Here is a 12,303-nt window from a genome sequence, read left to right on the forward strand (position 1 = left end):
GCTGAGTGATCCAGTCCCCCACGGGGCCGGCCCAACACTGCTGCTGGCTATGCAGGTTCCAATGAGGTCAGTGCAGAAGCCACTCCACAAGGGCCACTTCATTTTCAGTAACATGAAGCCCTAACTGGGCATGTCATTGCCAGCATGTAGCACAGGCTGCTGCAGTCACTGTCCCCAGCAACATGGAGACAGCGGTCTAAGTAAGAAGTCTTGGGGCTCTAGGCATGCCTGGTTGGAAGATAACCTCTCCAGTGTCTCAGAGCCCACACCCACAGGAACTGCCCCTAAGCCCCAAAACCTTTCCAGGATTGTTGGTGCAGGCTCTCAAGCTCTCTGAATCATGGGGGCCTGAGGTCTCTGCTCTGGTGCCCAACATCCTGCCAAACTGAATGCAGTGGTTTGAAAAGGAATGGGCCCCACAGACTCATGTGTTTGAATGCTTGGTCCATAGAGAGTGGCACTATTAGGAGGTGTGGCCTTGTTGGAGGAAGTGTGTCGCTGTGGAGGCGGGCTTTGAGGTCTCATATGCTAGACCTAGTGTGGCGGTCTCCTGCTGCCTGTGGATCAGGATGTAGAAGTCTCACTATGTCTCCAGCACCATGTCTGCCTCCATGCCACCATGTTTGCCTGCCATGGCGACAATGGACTACACCTCTGAACTATAATCCAGCCCCATTTAAATTCTGTCCTTTATCAGAGTTGAGTGATCATGGAGTCTCTTCACAGCAATAGAACCCTAACTAAGACACTGGCCCTCCTAAAAAGACCCCAGAGGCAATCTTTAAGAACAAAAGAAGCTTGCCTTCCAGGCAGCTCCTGTCTGGTGCTACCTGTAAGAGGGACCTCCTCTTCAAGCTCCTCCTTAGTCCTTAGACTGTGACTAACCTATTCCTCATTTTAGCTCCCCGTGGCTGTCTCCTTGGAGCTGGTGGTATGTTCCTCAGTGCCAAGACCTCAAGAATGAATAGGTCAAGATAGGAAGGGGGCTAGAATGATAGAATGAGGCCTATGAGGATGGGGTGGGACAGGGTAGGATGGGTAGGGTGTGATGGGACAGTGGGTATAATGGGATGGGGTGCGAAGGGCTGGGATGAAAGTGAGACTGGATGGGGTGGAGTGGGAGTAGAACAGGATGGATGGGTAGGGGTGAGGGAGGTGGGATGGGACGGAAGGAGGCAGGTGGAGTAGGTAGGGTAAGATTGGATGGAGTGGAGTGGGCTTGTATGAAATGGGATAGGGTAGGTGGGATGAGGTTGGGTGGGCTGGAGTGAGGTGGGCAGCTCTGGGGCGGTGTGGTAGAGCAGATAATTGAGCTCACGTTACTTGCGGCTCATTCTGAAGTTTCCTTTATGGCATATATAAGATGTATAACTTAGGATCACAAACAGGTCCCACGTAGTTAAGAGTTCCTTAGGCCCTGCCTCACTGAACTACGCACGTAACTCTGACCCTGCGGGTGGTTTTCCTCATTTCCATGGCCCCTATGACTCTGTTGTGAACTGTATTATGGCCCAGGCACCAATACCTTCCTGTCACATGTTTTTTGTTGTTTTGTTTTTTGGTTTTCTTTTTTTTTTAAAGATTTATTTATTTATTATGTATACAACATTCTGCCTTGATGTATGCCCGCACGCCAGAGGAGGACGCCAGATCTCAGTACAGATGGTTGTGAGCCACCATGTGGTTGCTGGGAATTGAACTCATGACCTCTGGAAGAGCAGCCAGTGCTCTTAACCTTTGAGCCATCTCTCCAGCCCGAGCCATCTCTCCAGCCCGGTTTTCTTTTTTTTTTTTTTAATTCAAGATAAATGGCATGGTCCTCTGTATACCTGCTGTGGTAATAAGAATGGCTACCATAGGCTCATATTTTCTGAATGCTCAGTCACCAGGAAGTGGCACTATTTGAGAAGAATTAGGAGGGGTGGCCTTGTTGAAGGAAGTGTGTCTCTGGGAGTGGGTTTTGAGGTTTCAAAAGCTCACATCAGGCCTAGGTGTACTCTCTCTCTCTCTCTCTCTGTTTATCTCTTTGTCTCTCTGTCTCTGAGGATACAGCTCTGAGCTCCAGCTCCAGCATCGTGTGTGCCAGCACGATCCCTGCCATGATGAAAATGGACTAAGCCCGTGAAACAGCGAGCAAGCCCTTAATTAAATGCTTTCTTTTCTAAGAGTTGCCTTGGTCATGGTGTCTCCTCACAGCAATGGAAGTGTGACTAAGACACCCGCCAACAGCTAGTGTCTGCTCATTCTCCGAGGGAGCTCTAATGTGTGTAGTTCATGGCTGATTTTCCACAGTAGACATAGAGTCAACCCGGGCCTACCCATCATTTTTGCAGTGCTCACTTGTTCCCGTTCTGACCCCAACTGGCCACACAGTGAGAATGGCCTCCCTGCCCAGACTCTGAGGCCAGCCAGCCCTATGCTGTCACTCTGTTCAGGCATTTGCAGAGAATACAGAGCAGGCAGGCAGAGAACCCAGAAACTCTTCTGGAAGCAGCCAGAACAGCCTTCCCAGAGGAGGGACAGGCAACTGGAGCTTTGAAGGACAATGGCAAGCAGGAATTCCAGGCCACAGGGACTTACTGCGCAGGCATGGTGCTGTGAGGTGCCCCACCCTTGGCACATGTCTGGTGCTCCAAGAACATCCATACATTTCCCCTCTGGGGATGTAGACTAAGCTGAGGTCTCACTTACTTGGTTGACCGAGGGACCACCATGTCTGACAGGGACTCATACGTCTTCTGCCACTGTGCATAGCTTGACCTGTGAGGACACAGACCTGTTGAGTACTTTGGGAAGGAAGGGCTTCTCTTGTCTCAGGAAACTATTTTCACCTTCTTCTGAAGGTGGAAAGTCGAGAGGTATAACCAGGGAGTGCTCTTAACATCCCCAAAGTTCCTGCTATTGCCCAGGGCTGCGCTGAGCCCAGTCTGATTGCAAGGGCTCCAGGTCTTCCCAGAAGTTCCCCTAAGAGAGAGCTTGGGTGTTGGTATATTTGAAGCTTACTAATAATGATCTGATCCTGGCCCAGGTGACCCGGGGCCAGCAGAATGGTCTTTCTAGCGCCAGGACAAAGGGAAGAGTAGAGCTCTCAGGCTCCTTGTGGGCACAGCACAGATCCTCAGTTAAGGCTCTGCCATTGCTACCATCCACCTGGCTCTGTGCCTGTGGAGATAGTGACCCACCCCATGAGCCCCGAGCAACAATTTCTGCTGACCTGACCCAGCAGGGCACAAGGGGCCCACCTCATTTTCCCCTGAGCAGCACACACCCACTATCTTCCTGCCCACATACTTGGGAACGATGACCAGAAGGGTTGTGAGATATTCCGAATCAAGTACGAAGTCTTCTTTGCTGACAATGTCGCTCAATGTCCGGGTGAAGAGGTTTCCCCTGGAGGGCAGAGGGACAACAGGTAAGTCCAGTAGAGAGAGGCTCACTGACCCCACATGCCTCAAGAGTCCAGACAAACAACAGGAAATAGAGCAGGCCCAGGAGAGTCTCTGAGCTGTCTGCCAGGGCCAGGTACAGCCAAATGGTAAGTGAGCTACCTTCTCTTCCCTCTGGGGGCAGGGAAACTGGCAGAGCTTCTGCAGCTATCACCTGCCACTCAAGGGGCTGCTGAATCTAACACCTCAGTGACCTGCACTGCCCTCAAAAGCCAACCCAGGCGCTGGGAGGGGACCTCGGGTGGCAGGCTGCTAAAGTTATTCAAGTATCAAAACAGCAAGGTCTCCAAGTTGCATGGGACAGATAGGCCCCGATAGAGATAGCTCTGTGTCACTTTACAGGCTATTCGGTCCAGCAGCTGGGGACACTCACCTGAAATATCAGCTTTGTCTACACCACCAGCCCTGGCTCAGATGAGGAGCGTGGTATTATTACCAAGCTGTTGCATGGACAGAGGTAGCTACCAAGACATGGTAGTTCCCCGCACTGCAGAGTCCTAACCAGACAGCCCCCAGAGCATGGAGGCTGCAATGTGAGCCCAAGGCTTCCAACCTCCCAAGCACAGAGCCGAGGGCAAAGCCTCAAAGGCAAGAGAGAAACCCTAGCTTCCAAGGGTGTCTGATCCCACACACAACTATGTGTGCAGACAAAGCTGGTGGGTCCCCTCCCGGCCATCCTGTCACCACTGCCAGCATGGTACCCTGCTAGGAGACATAGGTAACCCACATACATAGCAAACCCACAGGTTTGCTGAGTGAGTGGCTGTGACGAGGACATGTGCATCGAGAGAACAAATGGAAGGCAGAGTCAGCATCTGACTGGTGAAGGAGGAGGAATCAGGGACCGTAGGGGAGAAGCGGTTGGACCAGTCCCCTGCTAAAGTTCCAATTCTCTAACTGCACTTTTTATTTATTTACTTTGTTGTGTGAGTGTGTGAGTGTGTGTGTGTGTGTGTGTGTGTGTGTGTGTGTGTGTGTGTGCAGGAATCCATGTGCTATGGCACATTGGTGGAGGTCAGCAAACAACTTGCAGAAGTTAGTTCTCTCCTTCTGCCAGGCGAGACCCAGGGACTGAACTCAGATTGCCCACGGATCCAGCCCACGGATCCAAGATGCCAGCCATCAAACTGTCTATGACTTGGTAGTGAAGTGAGTGGGTGGCCTGCCATGGTCTGGACCCCAAGCTCAAAAGAGACTAAGCTACCCTGAACTCAAGGTAAAACAGTGCCCGCCTGACTGGCATCCACCACCGCTCAGGTTCAGGTACCCAGAGATGGAATCAGACAACTGGAACTGGCTTTCTAAGCTCAGTGCATCTGTGGTCTCCACCCCCACTTAATGGATGGCAGCTTCTGCATTCCTTCTCTGTTTGGATTTCGGGTGGTTTTGTTCATTTGAATGTTTTATTGGAATACTGAGCTTTCTTGGAGGTAGGACACAAGTCAAAGCAGAAACCCATCGGCTTCATACAAGACTCATACAATAGCTGGCAGAGAAGCTTACATGGCAATTTTAGTGTTTGTATCGTGGCCAGAGTCACGAAAAGGTCAGGTACAGAACTTTCCATTTAAGGAATCATTGTTGATGCTTAAAACTTTTCTGGTTTTGGAGCATTTTTTCATTTTGGGTTTTCAGATTAGGAATGATCAATCTCTGTCCTCTTTTATGACTGGAAAAGCTAGCCTAGGAAAGGTTTAAGAGGGAAGCTTAAATAAGAGACACCAAACAGAGGGAGGGCAGCTGGCTCTGAGCTCCTGGACCACTCTGCTTTTCTAGACTCAGACTCAGGGTGTAGAGGTGAGTGCTGGGGACTACTTCATGCTTGCTCGGGCCCTGCCCACCCTCCCCTCTCACTTGGGAGCTTGCCTGGCTCCTTATTGCCTGTTCCTCCCAGGGTGCCCCCTGCCATCCCCAAATAGTCCCTGCCATGAAGGTCCCGAGCTTGCTCTTCTATTGATTCCACCACCATGGAGCCTGGTCTGTCAGGGGCCTGAACAACCCATTCTCCAGCAAACAGCCAGGGCACCTAAAGCCCTGCAGCTGTCAATCCAGACTGCTGCCCGTGAGCCATCCTGGTCTGCCCTGGACTGCTGCCCATGATCCTATCTGCCCCTTGAAGAGGTCTGGGCTCTGACATCCCATTCTGCCTGCCCTCCTTGAAGATGAGATGCAGCGAAAGTCCTGAGCAGGCTCCCCAGAGCCTCCTACTGGGTAAGGAGTGGGGACGGGGGAAAGGAGGAACGACAGGAAGCAATACCGTGTTCCTCTGTGTTCACAGGCAGAAGTGGCCACCCTGCCTGGCTCTGTCCTCTTAATCTGCCTCAGGTTCCCAGCACGCAGCTCCAACTGTGCACCTGTTCAAGGGCCACAGCCACGGGGAAGGTAAGAGTGAAGGCTATCCCCGCCCCCCACCGGATGCATGCACAGAGAATGCAATGGGTGTGGTACGCACGTGGATTTCTTCTCCAAGTTCTCCAGGTTGGTCTTCAGAACGCTGTACGCGGCTGTGCGGGACTTCAGGTCTGTCTCAATTTGTGCCAGTTGCTGGGAGGGAGGGGGGGAGAGACGCTCCTGGTGACCTTGAGGAGTTAGTAAAACTCTTCAAAATCTGGCCAAGCATCCATGGGACACTTAACAACAGTGACCAAGCCAGCCACTGAGGCTCACTTCTGTAATTGCAGCACTTGGGAGGCAGAGGCAGGAAGATCAGATCAAGATCATCCTCAGCTCCACAGCCAGTTTGCAGCTTAGCCTAAGTGAAACCCTGTCTCGGGATAAAGAAAGAAACAAGGAAACAAAAGAAAAACAGAACCTGCCTATTCATCAGGGTGGTCAGTCTCCCTCCTGACTCTCCCAGCCCCCAGCACCTGGCCCTCGCAGTCAGTCCCCACATGGGGAAGTGGGTGAAGACAACTTTACAGGGACTGAGATGCCACAGGTTGCCCAGTGTCACACGCTAGCTTGTGCTCCTTCCCAGCAAGTGATGCTGAACTTCCCAGCTGCGGGTACCTCTGCTAGGTACCTATCCTGTCTTCCCTGCTCATCCTCCCAATCATCCACCTCTCCAGACTTGACTGCAGCTCCTCCCAACCTGCAGTGCCCAGTGACTGAGCGCCTCTGCTCCCCGCCTCAGGCTCCCCATCTACTCGACATGGGAGGAACGCCATCTTTAGAGAGGCCCCAAGGACAGCTGACCCCAGTGAAGAACAGTTCAGGAGGATGATGATAAATAAGCTCTCTGAGGCCAGAAGGCGGCAAGTGATTCAGAGGCACAGTGAGTCCCTCCCAAGGGCTGAGCTCTGTGGTAATTTAAAGACAGTTCTGTCCCCAAGGGCTCACGGCAGGCCTGGCCGTGCAAAGACACAGCAGGGCAGTGAGCAGCGCCCTGCAGCCATAATGACAAACAGGTGGCTGTGTATTTGAGCATGCTTGGACACTTGTCAGCAGTGGCGGGTACCCCAAAACACAAGCCATCTGGCCACCCCTTTGCCTCCAGTTTGGCAGTGGGATATGAAGTGTGTGTATGCCCCACAATGTGTGTCCATGCTGTAGGGCCATGCACACTTCTGGTGGGGAGCTGTTGAGAATCATGAGCTGAAACCTGGTGTACTGTGGAAGTTCTGAGTTTAAATACTCAGAATAGACATCCAAAGAGGAGCACACTCCCAGGACGTTACAAAAAGGCTCCACAGAGATCCATGTGCCTTGATGACATCCTACCGCATAACTAGGCTGCACAGCTATGCTGTGCACATGGACCACACTGCACACACCAGTCAGGGTGCAGCTACATCATGTGACCATAGGACAATGTGCTACACAAACTGTACAAAGCCCTAAGCCACCTCAGAAGAACAAGGCGAGGCTGGGGCTCATACACAAGTTCCTGGAGCAGCACAGACTGAAGATCCAGTCTCCCCCACCCCTGTCCCACTAGCCTACAGCCCTGTGATAGAGCATGGAGCCTGAACACTGCACACCTTGTGGGATTCGATCTGACCCACCTCCCCTCAGTGTGTTGCTTTAATAGCTGTACATTTTGGTATCCTGGACTAGCGGGGAGCCAGTTCTGACTCTACTGCTCTCCGACTCCCCCAGGACAAGTCCAGTGTCCCTGGGACTCAGAATCCTGAGGTGGCATGCCCAACCCCACAAAAGTCTGTGTTCTCTGGCTCAGTGGTGGATGTGGTGATGCTCTCCAGAAAGTCATACCTGGCACAATACCCTGGGCTGCCTCCCCCCCCCCGCCCCCCGCTAGAAGCACCTCTGAGAACCTCTTGGGAGGGGATGTAAGCCCAAGGAGCCACACCCAGATTCCCAAGAAACCTGAAGGAGAAAAGGTCTCAAAGCCACCCTTCCTGTCCTGACCTGCCTACCGCCCTCAGGGAAGCTCAGCCACTTAAGAGAACAGGGCAGCTTTGTTGAGCATACGGCTGGGATCTCCCCAGTCATTGGACCAGACATGACATATAAAGGGTTCTGTATGCACCAGCAATAGGGCAGGACAGTCAAATCTCACCCATGGTGAAGGCACATAGAAGTCACCTTGGCTATGAGATGCCCACATTGTCCCTGCAGATCCCTGTGCTATGGGGCGTGTACCCAGTGTGAGCTGAAGAACATGGCTTAGTAGATGGCACCCTGTCATGGTACTGATTTGTTATCACAAGACACTTAGGGGATGAGCTGGCACAATATGACCAAGGGGTGGAGCTTCTATGCCACACTGTCTCCTAAACAATGATGTTTTGCAAACCATTTACCAAGAGAGCTGGGCCTGGTGCCCGAGCCCTGTAATTTCAGCTACTAAGGAGGCTGAGGCAGAAGGATGAAAAGTTTAAGTCCAGCTTGAGTTACAGAATTGGCTCAAGGCCAGTCTGGGCAACTTAGTGAGACTCTACCTCAAAATAAAAATTAAAAGAGCGCTGTGGTAGAATACTTAGTATACCACAAAGTCAATCAATCATCCAAAGGGCACTGGGTCCTCAAGTGCATGGTAAGGGAGGGCAAGACTAAGACATTGCATCACAGGTTTTGAGTCACAGTAGGGGAGTGAAATGAATTGGGGCCTGGGGTCAGAACACAGGTGCCTCAGGCCCATTCAGGGGACTCTCCTGTGAGATTACAGGCAGTCCTCTGGGTGGCAGAGACAGGAGACAAGTGCACACACGTCTCTCCGAGTTCTAACCTTACCCAGGGCATGGTAAGAGGAACCTTCCCTGGGTCACTCACAGAGCTAACATCCCAGCCTGTGGCCTTCTACCTTGTCGGCATCCCAGCCCCATGTATGTCCTCTCAGACGGTCAGAGGTTTCCAAGCAGACTCTCCTCACCTTGGCCAGTGTGTCCACCACGTTCATCAGTGGCTGCTTGGCAGGGTATTTGGCCATGTCCCACTCGAAGTGCGTCACAAAGGATGTCAAGTCAACTGGAAGAGCAAAGGCTAGCTTGAATCCAGAACCAAGCCAAGGGAGACAAACTGAGCTTGGTGCTCACACCAAAGACGCAGTCAGGCAACAGTTGAAGAATAGGCATGGGCTCCCGAGTGTATATGCTCCATGCGGGAGCAGTTCAGAGCCAGCAGGAGGCCTCACTGTACACCTGCCATTGTACACTTCAAAGCCGAGCACCAAGCTCTCCTTCGGCAGCTTCCACCTAGAGTTTACTACGAAACCTGCCCTTCCTGGAGGTTGAAACCAAGAAGGTGACATTCTGTGGCCATTGGTGACTTCGTCACCTTCAGTGGTTGCTTGGCCTATCCTCCCCAGCTAGTTCACCAATCTGTTTCAAGACATCCAGAAGGCCCAGCAGAACGCATCAAACCAGGCTCCCAACCACTGAGCCATGACCTTTCACAGGTTCCACCTGCTTCTTGAGCCCCCAACAAGAGCCAGGTGATGTTAACCCACATCGTCCACTTTAGGGAGGACATGGCACAGCTCAGCTACACCATGGAACCTGCTTGTCACTGGCTTTCCCACCTGGAGCCATGGGCATCATTCGGTGTGTGCCCATTGAAGTCTAGAGTGAGCAGAATACACCCGTGTTTTCATCAAAACCAAACAAATTCCACAGCAAAGAAGGGTGTTCCTGCCTAGCCTAGCCAGATGTGCAGCAGAAGAGTGGGAGGAACTGAAGGTGGTTCAATTGCACTGACACATTTTAGTCCAAAGAGCCTTGCTGATTGGGACATTTAGGGTGTTTTTTTGCTTGTTTGTTTAGTTTTGTTTTTGTATGGCTGTTGTTTGAGACAGGGTCTCACTGTGTGTCTCTGGCTGTCCAGGAACTCACTATGTAAACCAGGCTGGTCTCAGAGATCTGCCTATCTCTGCTTTCCAGTGGTAGGATTAAAGGTGTGCGCCACCATGCTCAGCTGTGATACTTAGTTTTAATTTTTAACACGATCTGGAGTCACCTGGGAAGAGACTCAGGGATGGACTGTGGGTGTGTCTCTAGATCACCTTGGTTAAGCAGTTGATGTGGGAAGACCCAGCCTACTCTGGGTGGCACCATTCCCTCAGCCGGGGTCTCAGACAGGGTAGGTGTGGAGAGGGAATTGAGCATAAGAAGCATACATGCATTGCTTTCTCCCTACTCTTGACTGTGGATATGCCGAGTCGCTCCAAGTGCCAGCCTTGACTTTCCTTCAGGGATGCACTGTGACCTTTAATTGTCAGCAAAACAAACCCTTTCTCTCTTAAAGGTGCTTTTATCATTTTTTAAATTATCTCAAAAGAAACCAGGACACTGGCTTAAGTCCTGGGTCCCACACAAGAGAGGAACTGAGTCTGCGTTCCTACCTGAGAGTGGTCAGGCCTCTCACCTCTTGAGGGCTTGCTTGTTTTGTTTTGAGACAGTGTTAGTTAGGCTGGGATTCACTATGTAGACCAGGCTGTATTCAAGCTCACAGAGATCCATCTGCCTCTGCCTCTCAAATGGTGAGATTAAAGGCCTAATTACATTTATGCCCTACATTTCCAGAGAGCACCATAGGAGCGTGTTATTTCTCCTTCATTCATCCCACTTTTTTTTTCTCAAGACAGGGTTTCTCTGTGTAACAGCCCTAGCTGTCCTGGAACTCACTTTGTAGACCTCTGTCTCCCGAGTGCTGGGATTAAAGAGTGGGTCACCACTGCCCAGCTTTCATTCCTTTTAAGATGGGGATCTCTTTGTGTGGCCCAGGCTGGCCTTGAACTCCTAAAGTCAAGCCATCTTCCCTGTGTCGAGTGTCAGAAGGACTGGTGGCTACATTGGGGGAGGATGTTAGGCATCTAGATGAAGCTGATGGAGCAAGGAGGTGGGCAGGAGCTAGGCAGTCCAGGAACTAGGAGACTAGGTGAGGTCACATCTGTACCTCCGTGCTTGGAACTGGTCATGGAGAAACAGTGCAGGAGTCCATGTTGGGAGTGGACAGAAGTCAATGAGGATAAGGGAGAGGGGAAAGACAAGAAGCTCTGGGAGCAAAAAGGAGGGGACCCACTCAGCAGGATGCAGGGACAGTGACACACAAGGCATGAAGTAAAGTGACACCCAGATTCCTAGGCTGGGTAGCAAAGTGGAGGGAAGGACAGCCATTAACCTGGGGGCCAGGGAGCAGAGGAAGGGACAGGGCAGAGAGGATGAACTCAGGATGAGGCAAGAGCAACTTTGATGGGTAGATGCACTAATCCCCAAGAAAAAGATGGAAACCAAAGGGGATTCAAGAGGGAAGTGGCCCTACTACTTAGCAGGCAGGAATGCCTTAAAACAACAGTGGTGATGTGGACTCGCTCTCGGCTTACCTTGGGCTGGGAGATGTGAGTCATCCCATCTGATTTACTCTTCAGCCCTATTAAGGGATGTCAATATCTCCAGGAGGAAGCCCCATCACAGAGTAAGTTATGTAAGCTCCATCATGGCAGGAAGAAATGACACAGAGCACCCAACACCCTGCCCATCACAAAGGAAGGTCCTTGGTCCCTGTCCCCATTGTGCCCAGCTATCAGGATCTAACTATGTTGTAGGAGAAAGGAGGCTTGCCCCTTCACCAGCCCCTTTATAAAATTTACCCTCTTGATTTTATTCCAGAGTGGATAGACTTGGCAGAGACTTGAAAAAAAAAAAAAAACCTCTGTTGAACATTGGCCACAGCACTTCAGCCTGTGACAAGAGAATCTCTAAAATGCTGGGGGTAGGACACCTGGTGAGATCTGGGCTCTTGAAAATGGGACATCAGGGGCTGGAGAGATGGCTCAGAGGTTAAGAGCATTGCCTGCTCTTCCAAAGGTCCTGAGTTCAATTCCCAGCAACCACATGGTGGCTCACAACCATCTGTAATGAGGTCTGGTGCCTCTTCTGGCTTGCAGGCATATACACAGACAGAATATTGTATACATAATAAATAAATAAATAAATAATTAAATAAGAAAATGGGACATCAGATCACTCTGCCCATGCTCACTGCCACCCCATAAACTGCCAAGGAAAGACTATCTGATGACACAAACTATGGCTGCCCATAACCGGGCAGAGTCCTCATTACAACCTGAAACACCTGGTCAGGTGTGGTGGTGCACAACCATAATCTCAACACTCGGGGGGTCAAAGCAGGAAGCTCGCCTTGAATTTGACCCTAGCATGAACTACATAGTGGGTTCTAGGCCAGCCTGGGCCATACAGAGAGTGTTGTGGAAGCCTCCTTGTCCAATCAGACTGACAGATATTAGCATAGGTTTTGGCATTAGGAAAAGCTTTGTCATTCCCATGACCCAAAAGCTAAACAAAGGTCACATGAGGCCTTTCAAGAGATAGCAATGCTAACTGTTGGGAGAGCACTGGCAAGAGAAAGAACGCCCACTGATGACCTCAAGTCTTTCCTG

General features: G+C 51.3%; 1 protein-coding gene across 2 annotated transcripts in view; it reads right to left on the bottom strand.

The window, feature by feature from the left end:
- The window catches only part of Atp6v1c2 (ATPase H+ transporting V1 subunit C2), a 36,879-nt gene that overhangs the window by 6,598 nt on the left and 17,978 nt on the right, over positions 1-12,303 (bottom strand). For both annotated transcript variants that reach the window (XM_075984055.1, XM_075984054.1), the window contains exons 4-7: positions 8,779-8,873; positions 5,899-5,990; positions 3,292-3,390; positions 2,692-2,760 (exon numbers count right to left, since the gene is read on the bottom strand). In XM_075984055.1, the coding sequence (XP_075840170.1) occupies positions 2,692-2,760; positions 3,292-3,390; positions 5,899-5,990; positions 8,779-8,873 (355 nt within the window). The remainder of the gene's footprint in view (positions 1-2,691; positions 2,761-3,291; positions 3,391-5,898; positions 5,991-8,778; positions 8,874-12,303) is intronic.

Source organism: Microtus pennsylvanicus, chromosome 8 (genome assembly GCF_037038515.1).
Source record: "Microtus pennsylvanicus isolate mMicPen1 chromosome 8, mMicPen1.hap1, whole genome shotgun sequence".
Lineage (NCBI taxonomy): Eukaryota > Metazoa > Chordata > Mammalia > Rodentia > Cricetidae > Microtus > Microtus pennsylvanicus.